The sequence below is a fragment of the Panulirus ornatus genome, chromosome 47 (genome assembly GCF_036320965.1).
Source record: "Panulirus ornatus isolate Po-2019 chromosome 47, ASM3632096v1, whole genome shotgun sequence".
NCBI lineage: Eukaryota > Metazoa > Arthropoda > Malacostraca > Decapoda > Palinuridae > Panulirus > Panulirus ornatus.
In genome coordinates, this window is record NC_092270.1 from 17569872 (window position 1) to 17589292 (window position 19421).

A 19421-nucleotide genomic window follows, 5' to 3' on the forward strand; every position below is an offset into this window, starting at 1 on the left:
CACAACACTTTCTGACCAGTGGTCCTAACCAGTGAACATAGCCAGCTTCCTGAGTGCCCTAGAAAGCTCATAAGGAGAGACAGGACTCCTGGGTCAGGAAGTAAGTCAATAAGTAAATATGAATGAATGAAAACTTGTTAGAAAACTAACATACTGGTATACATTTGGGGAAGATGAAGTTATTAGGTAGTTGTATAGCGACCATGATAAGATACCATGAAGACATAATAAGTATAACAAAAATGGTTGATGAAGATGATTTATGATAGCATTATTGAAGGATGCACAACAAGAAGTTAACCAAATGAATGGTGGAACGTGTAAGTGGATAAGCTGTTCAGTTGTAAGGGCGCACCAATAAATGCTATATGAAGTGACGACAGACCCAAAAATATGGAGATACATAACAGATAAGTCTGGGGGATGGAATGGATATGCAGTTCTAAATAAAAAATCAATTGTATGATGCAAATGTACATCATGTATAAACAACACTAGAAGTCCTGATTAAATCTTCTGATTAATCTTAAGGATATACTTTGTTTTAGCATTACAGAGCACATTTATTGATACATCATTGAGCAGCTTGTGCAGCTACCTCTTTTTTTTTACTTGTTTTCTTATAATTACTTGGGGGACACTAGTCTATAGGAAAATTACAAGCACTACTAACCAGATTTGCTGGGGCTTGATCTTGCAAGAGTTTCAAGCTCTAAGATCTGCTTCTCTAACATTGACTGCCTTTGACGAGACTCCTCACTCTTCTGATTGACTTCCCTTCGTAAAGTTGACACTTCTTCTTGAACCTTGAATTGGATGTGCAACAACAGATTACAGAAAGGACTCCATACTTCTTTACTTCTCTCGAATATATTGTTCATCATAAACAAAAAAAGGCTTAGAAAATGTTTCATATTTTCACCTAATGATTCGATCTGTGATAATATGCAGCAAATAATTAAGGAATATGAAACAAGATTATTTTTCATAAGATAATTATCAACTAGCTACTTAAATTCATTTGAACCTAAATCTGATATACTACACACCTGACAGTGAATATTCTCCAGATCCTCTTTTTGTCTGCGCAACTCAACTAACTCGCCCTCCAACTCCACCAACTTCGCTAAAGATTCCGCTTCCATCTCTGACATTCTTTCTGCCATCTGAAAAAAAAATAACAGTGATTTTTAGCCCCTGCTCTTCCAAATCTCTATCTGACAGAGTTGCCTACTTGAGTACTCACAATAAACCATGTGAGCAATGTTTTTCTCATTAGTAAGTAGCATCCTACCATGAAAATCTAAGTTTGCAGGTCTCAAAAATATTTCTACTGTACACTTAACTGCTACATTACCAACTTTCTAGACATAATTATATTTTGTCTGAAATCATCTAATTATCCTTTTAGATTTTCTTATAAAACCTGTGACATTTAGAGCTTTAACATTCTGAAATCTTAGGTAAATATTACTTCCTGCTATCTTTTACATTAAGAAAAAGTGCTATTCTGTTCTGAATGAAATGAAAAAGGTAACACATTACAAGAATTTATATGAAAAACAACTCTATTCTACTGCAATTTACTTTCTAATGTACTTTTGAGTATACATGGCAAGGAGTGTGGGGGAAAGGTGATTCTGAGCGTAATGTTGTGCATGGAGCAGCAGATTCAGTAGAAGCAACATGGTTTTAGGAATGGTCAAGAATGTGAGGAGCAAATGACTTTTTATGAGTGAATATGAGAAATACCTGAAGAAAGAGTGACAAGTATGTGGCATATCTATATAGCAGAGAAAGATGCTTCTGGAGGGTGATACAGATATAGTGAAGGTGAGTCTGCATGAAGAACGTTTATTTTCACATAGCTGTTTAATCTGTTTTTAGAAAAGGAAGTATTGGAAGTACATGCAAAGATCTTGGAGCAAGGAGTTGATCTCGTGGTAGACACGAGAAACCTCAGACACTGGTGATGGAATTAGGGAAAATGTACTAAAAGAAGAAAGATGAAAGGTAACATAAACTTCATTTGGGTAATGAAGTGCAGTAGTCAGGGGTTAAACAGGAGTGTTGGAGCATGAATCTAAATGGAAAAGACCTGAAGGATGTGGGGTGCTTCAGGTACCAAGAAGTACTTCTCTCACATCTAGGGTGCTTCTAGCTCTGCATCCAAACTCGACACATTTGAGTCGAAAGCAGTCCAACTTATAAACTGTCCCAGGATACCTTCCAAACTTGACCCTCTTGCCCTGAACCACAATGTTGGTTCACTTTCCCACTTTTGTAAGTTTTTGCTCCCATGAGCTGGCTACTTATGTGCCCCCACTACTAGGTAGACCACACAACAATCAGTAAGCTTCTATATCACATGATCACTGTATGGCTATTGGCAACCCAAGGGTGGCCCATTTTGATAACTGCTTCTTTCCCAACATGCCAAAGCTCTACTTTCTCTATTTTCTCATATCTTTCCCAAAAGCTATGACCTGGGGCGGGGTGGCACCGGGAATGAAAGAAGGCAAGCATGTATGAATATGTACATGTATATACATGTACATGTCTGTATGTTTATGTATATGTATGTATATGTGTATATGTTGATATGTATATGTATGCATATGTTGAGAGGCATGCAAGGAATGGAGAGAATTGGAATGATGTGGTGTACTGTGGTCGACGTGCTGTCAGTGGTCTGACCAGGGCAGGCATGTGAAAAGTCTGGGGTAAACCATGGAAAGGTCTGTAGGGCCTGGATGTGGTGAGTGAGCTGTGGTTTTGGTGCATTACACATGATAGCTAAAGACTGAATGTGAACAAATGTGGCCTTTTTGTGCCAATATTCCTGGTGCTACCATGCTGAAGCAGGGGTAGCAAGGCTGTTTCCTGGGGGCAAGGTAGCAGGATGAATGGATGAAGGCAAGCAATTATGAATTTGTATATGTGTATGTATGTATATGTCTGTGTATGTATATGTATATGTATGCATATGTTTATATGTATATGCCTGTATATGTGTGTGTATGGGCGTTTGTGTATGTACATATGTGTGTATATGAGTGGATGGGCCATTCTTTGTCTGTTTCCTGGCCCTACCTCGCTAACGCGGGAAACAGCGATTTAGTGTAATAAATATAAATATGTATGTGTATGTATATTTATTTATTTATTTATTTTATTTTGCTTTGTCGCTGTCTCCCGTGTTAGCGAGGTAGCGCAAGGAAACAGACGAAAGAATGGCCCAACCCACTCACATACACACGTATATACATACACATCCACATACGCAAATATACATACCTATACATCTCAACGTATACATATATATACACACATAGACATATACATATATACACATGTACATAATTCATACTGTCTGCCTTTATTCATTCCCATCGCCACCTCGCCACACTTGAAATAACAGCCCCCTCCCCCCTCATGTGTGCGAGGTAGCACTAGGAAAAGACAACAAAGGCCCCATTCGTTCACACTCAGTCTCTAGCTGTCATGTAATAATGCACCGAAATCACAGCTCCCTTTCCACATCTAGGCCCCACAGAACTTTCCATGGTTTACCCCAGACGATTCACATACCTTGGTTCAATCCATTGACAGCACGTCAACCCCGGTATACAACATTTTTCCAATTCACTCTATTCCTTGCACGCCTTTCACCCTCCTGCATGTTCAGGCCCCGAGTGTATATGAGTGGATGGGTCTTTCTTTGTCTGTTTCCTGGCACTACCTCGCTGATGCAGGAAATGGTGACCAAATATAATGATAATAATAATAATTATTTATTTTATTTTATTATACTTTGTCGCTGTCTCCCGCGTTTGCGAGGTAGCGCAAGGAAACAGACGAAAGAAATGGCCCAACCCCCCCCATACACATGTATATACATACGTCCACACACGCAAATATACATACCTACACAGCTTTCCATAGCTTACCCCAGACACTTCACATGCCTTGATTCAATCCACTGACAGCACGTCAGCCCCAGTATACCACATCGCTCCAATTCACTCTATTCCTTGCCCTCCTTTCACCCTCCTGCATGTTCAGGCCCCGATCACACAAAATCTTTTTCACTCCATCTTTCCACCTCCAATTTGGTCTCCCTCTTCTCGTTCCCTCCACCTCTGACACATATCCTTGTCATCTTCCTCACTCATCCTCTCCATGTGCCCAAACCATTTCAAAACACCCTCTTCTGCTCTCTCAACCACGCTCTTTTTATTTCCACACATCTCTCTTACCCTTACGTTACTCACTCGATCAAACCACCTCACACCACACATTGTCCTCAAACATCTCATTTCCAGCACATCCATCCTCCTGCGCACAACTCTATCCATAGCCCACACCTCGCAACCATACAACATTGTTGGAACCACTATTCCTTCAAACATACCCATTTTTGCTTTCCGAGATAATGTTCTCGACTTCCACACATTCTTCAAGGCCCCCAGAATTTTCGCCCCCTCCCCCACCCTATGATCCACTTCCGCTTCCATGGTTCCATCCGCTGCCAGATCCACTCCCAGATATCTAAAACACTTCACTTCCTCCAGTTTTTCTCCATTCAAACTCACCTCCCAATTGACTTGACCCTCAACCCTACTGTACCTAATAACCTTGCTCTTATTCACATTTACTCTTAACTTTCTTCTTCCACACACTTTACCAAACTCAGTCACCAGCTTCTGCAGTTTCTCACATGAATCAGCCACCAGCGCTGTATCATCAGCGAACAACAACTGACTCACTTCCCAAGCTCTCTCATCCCCAACAGACTTCATACTTGCCCCTCTTTCCAAAACTCTTGCATTTACCTCCCTAACAACCCCATCCATAAACAAATTAATAATAATAATAATAATAATAATAATAATAATAATAATAATAATAATAATAATAATTTTTTTTCTTTTTTTTTTGCCACTGTCTCCCACGTTTGCGAGGTAGCGCAAGGAAACAGACGAAAGAAATGGCCCAACCCACCCCCATACACATGTATATACATACGTCCACACACGCAAATATACATACCTACACAGCTTTCCATGGTTTACCCCAGACGCTTCACATGCCCTGATTCAATCCACTGACAGCACGTCAACCCCGGTATACCACATCGATCCAATTCACTCTATTCCTTGCCCTCCTTTCACCCTCCTGCATGTTCAGGCCCCGATCACACAAAATCTTTTTCACTCCATCTTTCCACCTCCAATTTGGTCTCCCACTTCTCCTCGTTCCCTCCACCTCCGACACATATATCCTTTTGGTCAATCTTTCCTCACTCATTCTCTCCATGTGCCCAAAAATAATAATAATAATAATAATAATAATAATAATAATAATAATAATAATAATAATGTGTGGAAGTCGAGAACATTATCTCAGAAAGCAAAAATGGGTATGTTTGAAGGAATAGTGGTTCCAACGTTATATGGTTGCGAGGCGTGGGCTATGGATAGAGTTGTGTGCAGGAGGGTGGATGTGCTGGAAATGAGATGTTTGAAGACAATATGTGGTGTGAGGTGGTTTGATTGAGTAAGTAATAATAGGGTAAGAGAGATGTGTGGTAATAAAAAGAGTGTGGTTGAGAGAGCAGAAGAGGGCGTGTTGAAATGGTTTGGTCACATGGAGAGAATGAGTGAGGAAAGATTGACCAAAAGGATATATGCGTCAGAGGTGGAGGGAACGAGGAGAAGTGGGAGACCAAACTGGTGGTGGAAAGATGGAGTGAAAAAGATTTTGACTGATCGGGGCCTGAACATGCAGGAAGGTGAAAGGCGTGCAAGGAATAGAGTGAATTGGAATGATGTAGTATACCGGGTCGATGTGCTGTCAATGGATTGAACCAGGGCATGTGAAGCGTCTGGGGTAAACTATGGAAAGTTCTATGGGGCCTGGATGTGGAAAGGGAGCTGTGGTTATGGTGCAATATAAATGACAGCTAGAGACTGAATATGAATGAAAGTGGCCTTTGTTGTCTTTTCCTAGTGCTACCTCACGCATGTTTGGGGGGAGGGGGTGGTTATTTTCATGTGTGGTGGGGTGGCAATGGGAATGAATAAAGGCAGACTGTATGAATTATTTTTATTTATTTATTCATCTTGCTTTGTCGCTGTCTCCCGCATTAGCGAAGTAGCGCAAAGGAAACAGACGAAAGAATGGCCCACCCACCCACATACACATGTATATACATACACGTCCACACACGCAAATATACATACCTATACATCACAATGTATACATATATATATACACACACAGACACATACATATATACACATGTACATAATTCATACTGTCTGCCTCTATTCATTCCCATCGCCACCTCGCCACACAAGAAATAACAACCCCCTCCCCCCTCATGTGTGCGAGGCATCGCTAGAAAAAAATGAAGGCCACATTCGTTCACACTCAGTCTCTAGCTGTCATGTAATAATGCACCGAAACCTTTCCACATCCAGGCTCCACAGAACTTTCCATGGTTTACCCCAGACGCTTCACATGCCCTGGTTCAATCCACTGACAGCATGGAGACCCCGGTATACCACATCGTTCCAATTCACTCTATTTCTTGCACGCCTTTCACCCTCCTGTATGTTCAGGCCCTGGTCACTCAAAATCTTTTTCACTCCATCTTTCCACCTCCAATTTGGTCTCCCACTTCTCCTTGCTTCCTCCACCTCTGACACATATATCCTCTTGGTCAATCTTTCCTCACTCATTCTCTCCATGTGACCAAACCATTTCAAAACACCCTCTTCTGCTCTCTCAACCACACTCTTTTTATTACCACATATCTCTCTTACCCTATTACTACTTACTCGATCAAACCACATATTGTCCTCAAACATCTCATTTCCAGCACATCCACCCTCCCGCACACAACTCTATCCACAGCCCATGCCTCGCAACCATACAACATTGATGGAACCACTATTCCCTTAATCATACCCATTTTTGCTTTCCGAGATAATGTTCTCAACTTGCACACATTCTTCAATGCCCCCAAAATTTTCCCCCCCCCCCCTATGATTAACTTCTGCTTCCATGGTTCCATCCACTGCCAAATCCACTCCCAGATATCTAAAACACTTCATTTCCTCCAGTTTTTCTCCATTTAAAATTACCTCCCAACTGACTTGACCCTCAACCTACTGTACCTAATAACCTTGCTCTTATTCACATTTACTCTCTTCTTCTTTCACACACTTTACCGAACTCAGTCACCAGCTTCTGCAGTTTCTCATTTGAATCAGCCACCAGTGCTGTATCATCATCAAACAGCAACTGACTCACTTCACAAGCTCTCTCATCCACAACAGACTGCATACTTGCCCCTCCTTCCAAAACTCTTGCATTCACCTCCCTAACAACCCCATCCATAAACAAATTATACAACCATGGAGACATCACACACCCCTGCCACAAACCTACATTCACTGAGAACCAATCACTTTCCTCTCTTCCTACAAGTACACATGCCTTACATCCTCGATAAAAAACTTTTCACTGCTTCTAACAACTTGCCTCCCACACCATATATTCTTAATACCTTCCACAGAGCATCTCTATCAACTCTATCATATGCCTTCTCCAGATCCATAAATGCTACATACAAATCCATTTGCTTTTCTAAGTATTTCTCACATACATTCCTCAAAGCAAACACCTGATCCACACATCCTCTACTACTTCTGAAACAACACTGCTCTTCCCAATCTGATGCTCTGTACATGCCTTCACCCTCTCAATCAATACCCTCCTATATAACTTACCAGGAATACTCAACAAACTTATATCTCTGTAATTTGAGCACTCACTTTTATCCCCTTTGCCTTTCTGTACAATGGCACTATGCATGCATTCCGCCAATCCTCAGGCACCTCACCATGAATCATACATACATTAAATAATCTCACCAACCAGTCAACAATACAGTTACCCCCTTTTTAATAAATTCCACTGCAATACCATCCAAACCCGCTGCCTTGCCGGCTTTCATCTTCTGCAACGCTTTTACTACCTCTTCTCTGTTTACCAAATCATTCTCCCTAACCCTCTCACTTTGCACGCCACCTCGGCCAAAACACCCTATGTCTGCCACAATATCATCAAACACATTCAACAAAACTTCAAAATACTCACTCCATCTCCTTCTCACATCACCACTACTTGTTATCACCTCTCTATTAGCCCCCTTCACTGAAGTTCCCATTTGTTCCCTCATCTTACGAACTTTATTTACCTCCTTCCAAAACATCTTTTTATTCTCCCTAAAATTTAATGATACTCTCTCACCCCAACTCTCATTTGCCCTCTTTTTCATCTCTTGCACCTTTCTCTTGACCTCCTGCCACTTTCTTTTATACATCTCCCACTCATTTGCATTATCTCCCTGCAAAAATTGTCCAAATGCCTCTCTCTTCTCTTTCACTAATAATCTTACTTCTTCATCCCACCACTCACTACCCTTTCTAATCTGCACACCTCCCACACTTCTCATGCCAAAAGCATCTTTTGTGCAAGCCATCACTGCTTCCCTAAATACATCCCATTCCTCCCCCACTCCCCTTACCTCCTTTGTTCTCACCTTTTTCCATTCTGTACTCAGTCTCTCCTGGTACTTCCTCACACAAGTCTCCTTCCCAAGTTCACTTAGTCTCACCACTCTTTTCACCCCAACATTCTCTCTTCTTTTCTGAAAACCCATACAAATCTTCACCTTCGCCTCCACAAGATAATGATCAGACATCCCTCCAGTTGCACCTCTCAGCACATTAACATCCAAAAGTCTCTCTTTCGTGCGCCTATCAATTAACACATAATCCAATAACGCTCTCTGGCCATCTCTCCTACTTACATACGTATACTTATGTATATCTCGCTTTTTAAACCAGGTATTCCCAATCACCAGTCCTTTTTTAGCACATAAATCTACAAGCTCTGCACCATTTCCAATTACAACACTGAACACCCCATGTACACCAATTATTCTCTCAACTGCCACATTACTCACCTTTGCATTCAAATCACCCATCACTATAACCCAGTCTCGAGCATCAAAACTTCTAACACACTCACTCAGCTGCTCCCATAACACTTGCCTCTCATGATCTTTCTTCTCATGCCCAGGTGCATATGCACCAATAATCACCCATCTCTCTCCATCCACTTTAAGTTTTACCCATATCAATCTAGAGTTTACTTTCTTACACTCTATCATATACTCCCACCACTCATGTTTGAGGAGTAGTGCTACTCCTTCCCTTGCTCTTGTCCTCTCACTAATCCCTGACTTTACTCCCAAGACATTTCCAAACCACTCTTCCCCTTTACCCTTGAGCTTCGTTTCACTCACAGCCAAAACATCCAGGTTCCTTTCCTCAAACATACTACCTATCTCTCCTTTTTTCTCATCTTGGTTACATCCACATACATTTAGACACCCCAATCTGAGCCTTCGAGGAGGATGAGCACTCCCCCTGTGGCTCTTTCTATGTGCATATGTATATAAGTACATGTCTGTGTGTATATATATATATATATGTATACGTTGAGATGTACAGGTATGTATATTTGCGTGTGTGGATGTGTATGTATATACATGTGTATGTGGGAAGGTTGGGCCATTCTTTCGTCTGTTTCCTTGCACTACCTCGCTAACGCGGGAGACAGCGACAAAGCAAAATAAATATAAATAAATAAGATAATAACAATAATAATAATAATATATCTGTGTTTCACTTTAAGATACTGGGCAAGGGTTGAAGATATGTGCAAGTTAGGCTTTGAACGCTGTATGTATCTGACCAATCCCAATAAACTGGGAATGCTGTAATGGTGACAGATAGAAATACAGTGTAAAAAATGCTGAAAGTAAATGATAACAAAAAGAATGTCCCTGTGTTTCAGAGATGGGCAGTCTCAATGTAAACTCAACCTGAAGTGGAGAGAATTGTCAGTTATGAAAGAATCTTGGATTTGAAAGCAATGATCAATGCAGACAGTAGTGGGAATTTATATTAGAGATGAAATATATGGATGAAAAGTTCAATTCAAACTGTTCCCAGAACTCTGAAGTACTATGACAAAAACTTAGGTATACAGTATGCAAGAAATATGTATTGACAGAGCATATTTCCTTGATACAAACAAGTGAAAACTATTAATTTCCACCTGCTAAATGATAACGAGTAGTCCTACACCATACATCCAGGTTATAAGGCCATTTGTTCCTTACCTTCCATTTCTATACACAATTGGGGATCAAAACAAATCAGTTAAGAAAACAGATAAAATGAATGTTTTAATTCAATAAACCATAATTCTATTCATTAAACTCACATGAGCTAATTCATCCTCTAATTCAGCTACTCTTTCTAACGCTGCTGTTTTAGTTTCGCTGTCTTCCATAAGTGCTGCAACATCAAACACGTTGTCAAGATATGCAGATATCTGAATCTGAAAAATTGAAATACATACTTACAAATATGGCAATAACTTTGCCTATATCAAAGTTTTGTTGTTATTTTGAGGAAGAACTCCAAAGCATTATACTTTTATCAACATGCTGAAGTAAATGTTAGGCAGCAGTTCCACTAATCTACATTCAAAACAATTCAGGTAGCAATAATTCATTTAATACTTTCCTATGTCACTGCAAGATACATGGATTTTAATACTTGCTAAAAAAAAAAAAAGAAATACAAATATTAGGAATACAAATAAGAAATGAAGTATCAGAGGTCTATCTACATACATAAAAAAAAATATAAGTTTTGAAGAATAAAAAAACATTTCTCTACCATAGGCAAATCTCTAAAAGCATTTGAGAAAGCACTTGCTCTCTTTGACCATCATAAAACATATGAGGCTAACTAGTGCTCGTTCAAGGACTTGGCTACCACACTGCAAGGTGACCTGGCCTTTAATGTCATAGCACAGGGGTGAGATATGACTCTGCAGCCCTCCAATAATAATCATTCACTGACCATCAGAGACTGTTCCTTAGGCCTTGTTTCTGTCCAGAATCAAGGGAGGTTTTACAAAATGCAGAGAAAAGAAGGAAAAAAGGACAACAACATGGATACACTCAGGAGTACACCTAAGGTGGAGAAATCATCTTAATCCTTCAAAATCAGTACTTTTTTTTGGATGGATAGAAACTTATGAATATCTAAGAACATACGCACATGGAAGAGATTGGGAAAAAAGCCCAACTCTAAAGAGAATTATATACCCTAACTGATAATATGCCTCTCATTCTAGACCATCCTTTTCTGATAATGGTACACCCAAAGGTATACAAAACAGGTTAATCAAACACAAAGAGAGATATCACTGATCAAAGGGGTTGTTGAATGCCTCTCATACTAGATCATCCTCCTCTGAAGGCGGTACACCTAAAGGCATATAAAATAAGTTAATTAATCACAAAGAGAGATATCACTGATCAAAGGGGTTGCTGAATTCCCCTAACCCCTCCTCCTGTCTCAACTAACAGGAAGATTCTGAAAAAGCCAGAGGAGATGCCATTTTCCTTACAGAGGACTTTCCATAAACTATGGACTCTCCCAGAGGGCCTGGAATGTGAGAAGTAGTACCAACTTCTTGATTCACCCAGCAATAACCTTCCTGATAAAGGCTTAAAGAAGCCTAGACAAACATACTACTATGTAATTTTCTGAGAGATCCAGAAATTCTGTAAAAGTTTAGACTGGGTTAAATGAAGGAAACTTGTTAAAACAAGATTATTACACATCTTTATCAAAACATCTAATCCTACCTTTAATGTCTCATTTTATCAAGAAACTCTGAGTGTGGCTTAACCTTCATCCATAAATAGTAATCTTTACTTTTGTGTGAATTCTGTCTAGAATCTGCATGAATTTCACATACTCTCCTTCTTGATCCCAAAGATAAAAGGAATAAAGTTTTCACAGCATACATGCCATAATATATGGACCTCTGTGGTGTAGCATTAAGCATTCCTGACCGTGACATTTTCCTGGGCTGCCCAGGGTTAAGCATTTATGTTTGAATCCTGGCTGTGGTAGTCAGTCCACAGACAACCTAGCTGTTCATCCAACCCTAGGGATTATCGATAAAATGCTTGTGGCGTGAGAAGCGTGGGAGGTGGGCAGATTAGAAAGGGTAGTGAGTGGTGGGATGAAGAAGTAAGATTATTAGTGAAGGAGAAGAGAGAGGCATTTGGATGATTTTTGCAGGGAAATAATGCAAATGAGTGGGAGATGTATAAAAGAAAGAGGCAGGAGCTCAAGAGAAAGGTGCAAGAGGTGAAAAAGAGGGCAAATGAGAGTTGGGGTGAGAGAGTATCATTAAATTTTAGGGAGAATAAAAAGATGTTTTGGAAGGAGGTAAATAAAGTGCGTAAAACAAGGGAACAAGTGGGAATTTCAGTGAAGAGGCAAGTGGGGAGGTGATAATAAGTAGTGGTGATGTGAGAAGGAGGTGGAGTGAGTATTTTGAAGTTTTGTTGAATGTGTTTGATGATAGAGTAGCAGATATGGGGTGTTTTGGTCGAGGTGGTGTGCAAAGTGAGAGGGTTAGGGAAAATGATTTGGTAAACAGAGAAGAGGTAGTAAAAGCTTTGCGGAAGATGAAAGCCGGCAAGGCAGCGGGTTTGGATGGTATTGCAGTGGAATTTATAAAAAAAAAAAAAAGGGGGTGACTGTGTTGTTGACTGGTTGGTAAGGTTATTTAATGTATGTATGATTCATGGTGATGTGCCTGAGGATTGGCGGAATGCTTGCATAGTGCCACTGTACAAAGGCAAAGGGGACAAATGTGAGTGCTCAAATTACAGAGGTATAAGTTTGTTGAGTATTCCTGGTAAATCACATGTGAGGGTATTGATTGAGAGGGTGAAGGCATGTACAGAGCATCAGATTGGGGAAGAGCAGTGTTGTTACAGAAGTAGTAGAGGATGTGTGGATCAGGTGTTTGCTTTGAGGAATGTATGTGAGAAATACTTAGAAAAACAAATGGTTTTGTATGTAGCATTTATGGATCTGGAGAAGGCATATGATAGAGTTGATAGAGATGCTCTGTGGAAGGTATTAAGAATATATGGTGTGGGAGGCAAGTTGTCAGAAGCAGTGAAAAGTTTTTATCGAGGATGTAAGGCATGTGTATGTGTAGGAAGAGAGGAAAGTGATTGGTTCTCAGTGAATGTAGGTTTGTGACAGGGGTGTGTGACGTCTCCATGGTTGTTTAATTTGTTTATGGATGGGGTTGTTAGGGAGGTGAATGCAAGAGTTTTGGAAAGAGGGACAAGTATGCAGTCTGTTGTGGATGAGAGAGCTTGGGAAGTGAGTCAGTTGTTGTTCGCTGATGATACAGCGCTGGTGGCTGATTCATGTGAGAAACTGCAGAAGCTGGTGACTGAGTTTGGTAAAGTGTGTGAAAGAAGAAAGTTGAGAGTAAATGTGAAAAAGAGCAAGGTTATTAGGTACAGTACAGTTGAGGGTCAAGTCAATTGGGAGGTAAGTTTGAATGGAGAAAAACTGGAGGAAGTGAAGTTTTTTAGATATGGGGGAGTGGATTTGGCAGCGGATGGAACCATGGAAGCGGAAGTGAATCATAGGGTGGGGGAGGGGGCGAAAATTCTGGGAGCCTTGAAAAATGTGTGGAAGTCGCGAACATTATCTCAGAAAGCAAAAATGGGTATGTTTGAAGGAATTGTGGTTCCAACAATGTTGTATGGTTGCGAGGCGTGGGCTATGGATAGAGTTGTGCGCAGGAGGGTGGATGTGCGGGAAATGAGATGTTTGAGGACAATATGTGGTGTGAGGTGGTTTGATCGAGTAAGTAGTAATAGGGTAAGAGAGATGTGTAGTAATAAAAAGAGTGTGGTTGAGAGAGCAGAAGAGGGTGTTTTGAAATGGTTTGGTCACATGGAGAGAATGAGTGAGGAAAGATTGACCAAGAGGATATACGTGTCAGAGGTAGAGGGAACAAGAAGTGGGAGACCAAATTGGAGGTGGAAAGATGGAGTGAAAAAGATTTTGAGTGATCGGGGCCTGAACATGCAGGAGGGTGAAAGGCGTGCAAGGAATAGAGTGAATTGGAACGATGTGGTATACCAGGGTTGATGTGCTGTCAATGGATTGAACCAGGGTATGTGAAGTGTCTGGGATAAACCATGGAAAGTTCTGTGGAGCCTGGATGTGGAAAGGGAGCTGTGGTTTCAGTGCATTATTACATGACAGCTAGAGACTGAGTGTGAACGAATGGGGCCTTTGTTGTCTTTTCCTGGCGCTACCTCGCACATATGAGGGGGGGAGGGGGTTGTTATTTCATGTGTGGCGAGGTGGCGATGGGAACGAATAAAGGCAGACAGTATGAATTATGTACATGTGTATATATGTATATGTCTGTGTGTGTATATATATATATATATATATATATATATATATATATGTATACGTTGAGATGTATAGGTATGTATATTTGCGTGTGGGGACGTGTATGTATATACATGTGCATGTGGGTGGGTTGGGCATAAAAGTGATAAAAAAGGGATAAAAGTGAGTGCTCAAATTACAGAGGTATAAGTTTGTTGAGTATTCCTGGGAAATTATATGGGAGGGTATTGACTGAGAGGGTCAAGGCATGTACAGAGCATCAGATTGGGGAAGAGCAGTGTGGTTTCAGAAGTGGTAGAGGATGTGTGGATCAGGTGTTTGCTTAGAAGAATGTATGTGAGAAATACTTAGAAAAGCAAATGAATTTGTATGTAGCATTTATGGATCTGGAGAAGGCATATGATAGAGTTGATAGAGATACTCTGTGGAAGGTATTAAGAGTATATGGTGTGGGAGGAAAGTTGTTAGAAGCTGTGAAAAGTTTTTATCGAGGATGTAAGGCATGTGTACGAGTGGGAAGAGAGGAAGTTGATTGGTTCTCAGTGAATGTTGGTTTGCGGAAGCAGTGCGTGATTCTCCATTGTTGTTTAATTTGTTTACGGATGGGGTTGTTAGAGAGATGAAAGCAAGAATTTTGGAAAGAGGGACAAGTATGCAGTCTATTATAGATGAAAGAGCTTGGGAAGTGAGTCAGTTGTTGTTCACTGATGATACAGCCATGGTGGCTGATTCGGGTGAGAAACTGCAGAAGTTGGTGCATGCAGACTCACCTCAGGATTCATTCCTAATAGCGGAATCCACTTGAAAGGATTTGATCCTACAATCATATGTAGGTAGGTACTGGTAAGTATTCTCTCAAACAAAACAGTCCCAGAACTCAATGGGTCCTGTGCCCATATGCTGCACACTCCATGAACGAAAAACTCTTGAATAAACTGTTTCTTCTAAGCTACCAGAGTATGATATGGTAAGTTGTCTCTAAAGAGGAAGAGAAAAGAACAAACCTTGTTCATCAAACTATGAAAAAAAGGTGACAGTGTTCATCAAAAACCGAATCATTCTACCCAGTTTAAAAATGTATAGAATGGGGAAGAGGCATAGATCCATCGCTCCTTTCTTGTTCATTTGCCAACAGGTTTAAGCCTCAGTCCATTCTACTGCTTCCATGTAATCCTCTAAAGAATGGAAGCCCAATCCAAAGTCCAGCACAACTACTCAAACCATCAGCAGATCCACAGGGGTTCTCTAAGTCACATGCCAGCTTTCATGGGAAAAGATTGTGCAGCAGGGGAAGATGTCTGCCTAAGAAAGTTGGGCAGGCCCACCCCATATTACCAACCTGCAGGGTTGGGGCTTGAGGATTCAATCCTGTGAATGTTCCCCACAAAATGAGCAAATGACATCAAAAGAATTATGCCTGCAACTGCTTTCAGTAAGAGAGCAGGTCTATGTGATTAGAGGCTAAATATATCTGACCTACACCATAAAACTAGGAATGGAGGTAATGACTAATAAATAGAAAGAACCACTTTATATATACAGTCTAGTTGATAAAGAGATGTCAAAATCTCTATGTTAAGCTGAACAAAAGCTCATTCTCAGTAATATATATGTTTGGAAAAATACTTTTGTAGCTTATTCTATGGGGTTTAAATCTTTTGTGGATGTTAAGGCTTTCCACTTCATAAATTTCCTGTGTTTACATTATTGGTTCACAAAAAATTGGCAGGGGTTCTTCCTTTCCTGGTTATATAAGCAACTTCCTTACCAAGATTTACCTCTATATTCAGAACTGCAATCTGTGGTAAAAGATACAGTTCAAATCATGCATTGCTACATACCTCAGGGCTGTAAAGCATTTCTCAAGGAGGAAAAATTTTAAACATGGAAGCAAGTGCCATGGAAAGTACATTAGAATGAGGGTCATCAATCATTGAAAGCTCCATATAACTTGCCATAGAATATGGTTGAAGCAAAAATAATCTTTTCATTTTTTTGGCTTTTATAACTTAAAGTAGAAATTACAGTCCCAGTCTGAGCCTAAGCGGTACTCAGAACTTCAAGGGGTTTCTGTGACATACAAGGAATCTTTTCCTTTACTCTCCTGCCTCCATCTAAAATGATCCGGGGTTCAAGGTAATACTGTTCTGAAGATGACCTTGTCACAAAGCATCACATCTGTTATCCAACTTTCCTAAGCACTCTTATGTATAAACAAAGCTCTGTTAAGGTTCTACAGGAACCAGTTTCACGAAGAATTGCAAAGATTTTCCATGACCAGATATTCCCTAACTCTATTTCCCTGCAGAATCAACTGTACACACTATGGAGAAAGAAAACTTTTGGCCAAGAGGCCTGTCTTTCCCACCTCTGATGCTGGTAAAGGATTATGAGGTGATCTGCATTTAGACATCACACAAAGCACCACAATTAGCTGTGTACTGATTAAAAAGCCCTACTGAATTTCCACATGAAAAGAGTCTCATGAGGTACTGCTAAGACTGCCTCTGGGCAGACACCAAATGACTTGGTTTTCCCAAGTGCATCATAGGTATAGTAGCCAGGACATGAGCCCTCAGACCTCAAAGTGTGCTCTGTTTCCATCCCTATGAAAAGTATGGAACTAATACATTTTTTATTATATAAAACAATCAAAAGAGAAGTCTAAAGACCAAAAGCTTCTGCACACTAGGAATGAATGACACAAAGTCAAAAATATGTTGACTGATTCGACTGGATCTGTGGAGTTGTAAAAAGCCAGAACCTAATGGTTATTCAGTGTTTTTTAGCATGAAAAACATCTAATAACTTAAATCTATTTACTTAGAATTATAAATTGTGGTTTCTTGTAAAAGAAATCTAAAACCTGAAAACAATTTCTATAAAATAACTTTTGACTATATTTCAGATTCATCAGTCAATCTACATCATTACTGTCTAAAAATCCTCCAACACTTATATTTCTTCCACTGGTATTATATAATTCATAACTGATGATGAGGCTCCTATATTTTTGGCATTCCATTAGTTTATATTCCATAGTAAGACTGCAGCTGCAGGAGTCACAGGCTGGAGCAGGCCTCTTCATCAAAAAGACCATGGGTCAATGTAGTATGACCAGTTCTCAGTTGACAGAGAACATCTCAAAATGGTAATTCCTGCCAAAGGAAGAATGCCATACTTCCAACACTATCTTTATCCTCTGCAGTTTATCTTTTGGGTTTCAAGTCCCATCTACCTGCTATTGACATATAAAACAATTTTTTCAGTCTGATCACAAAATCACTGAAGTTCAATTTTCATATACAGATTGATCTTAGCCTCAGCAACTAGTAATTCAATACATTAAAGCTGACTAAAAGAAACCAGGTCCACACTGCAGAAGTGCAAACAAGTGAGTAATGTAGGTTAGTGGCCAGAGGGTGTCATCTGCACTTCCAAGCTAATGAAGTAATAGGCCTGGGGAGGTTGCCGTATGGATATTTGGTCTTTATAACTGATCAGTACCTACCCTCATAGACATCATGGTGGTTAAAGAGGGTGAAGTACAGGTAAATAGAACCTATCTAGGTGGTACAACAGAGAGTTCATACATCTGTGAGCTAGGGGTCCCTCTGATGTTCATAAGACTCAGTCCAGAGTCGTGAAATTTTGGTTATCAATAATTCAAAACAGTAAATGAGATAAATTTCACTGTCATCATCCGATTAACCACTCTTTTCAATATCGTAACAAAGCATTTCATCAATATTGGCAACACAGAGCTACCAAAAAAAAAAATAAAAGCAAACTGCCATATACTTGTCTTTCAATAACCATTGCCTCTCCTATCAAGTGAGATATCTTCCAGAACAAGTGAACAATGGCCTCATTTACACACATCTAGTCTGCAGCTATTATGTATACTGTAATAGACTGAAACTAACCACCACATTCTAAAATTTACCTTGTGCCCTTGTTCAGCCCATTCACAGCATTTCTTCCTTTACATGCCAATCACCCTTCCTTAATGCCCTATGTATGCATTTGCCAATCTAGCATGCTCAGATTAGTCCCCTCACTCAGATTGCACTCGCTTCCATTTCTCTCTCACATAATAATTTCTTACACAATCAATCCATTTACAGGTAGATTATCAGAAATCTACATTTATATTTTGGATCTTCAAAAATACCAAAATAAGGACTGAGGTGTGAATATATTGTAACCTTAAGTTTTGTGTACCTAATTTCGGTTATAAATGTTATCTGTTTGAACTAAACATACCTCGATACTACATTAGACACTCAATACAAAATCAATAAAATCAGTGTATAATACTTACCTAAAACCTTCCTTGGTGAAACACCTATAAATCACTATCAAGACTACTGCACTCTCGACTACAAGTGCAGAGGCCTAACAATGTCAGCCAGATTAATATTCATTCACTGATTTATGATTAGGAATGCCCTTATCAGAGAGCAGAATTTTAAAAGATTTTTCACAATGCCTTTTGACAATATATGCAGTTGTATCAATAACACCATAAGACTTACTGAGGTGATGCAATAATGCAGTCTTATCTAACTTTTTTAATATTTCCGCTTTCTGTATAATGATAAGCACAGTATGCTTTCTCTTTGCAACATTACATCCAACAGTATCACTCATATGCATTTTCAATGCCATTTTAAGAGAAGAATTCATAAAAATCACACAAATAACTAAGAAAAGCATCCATTCTAAGAGCAAGAATGTGACAGGATAAGGCAGTGCACAGAACACAAAGTGGCAAAAGGTAGAAAATTCTACTACAAGATGGCATTGCCCTTGAAAGCAATGGATTTAAGACAAATTTTCAATATTCTACCACTAGAACAATATGAATGTTGTGGCTTCAGTATTTTCCTATCATACACTATATATGTATGTGTCATTATACTATATCATGTGATGTGGGAATGCCCTAAAAACAAAACAATGAGTCCACACAAATATAAGCTAACTTAAACACAAAACAATTCTCTT

At 39.7% G+C, this 19421-nt stretch overlaps 1 protein-coding gene across 1 annotated transcript in view; it reads right to left on the minus strand.

The window, feature by feature from the left end:
• Frl (formin-like protein) overlaps positions 1 to 19421 on the minus strand; it is a 370619-nt gene that overhangs the window by 110308 nt on the left and 240890 nt on the right. The window contains exons 9-11 of the mRNA XM_071689853.1: positions 10369 to 10485; positions 1050 to 1166; positions 674 to 806 (exon numbers count right to left, since the gene is read on the minus strand). Coding sequence (XP_071545954.1) covers positions 674 to 806; positions 1050 to 1166; positions 10369 to 10485 — 367 coding nt within the window. The remainder of the gene's footprint in view (positions 1 to 673; positions 807 to 1049; positions 1167 to 10368; positions 10486 to 19421) is intronic.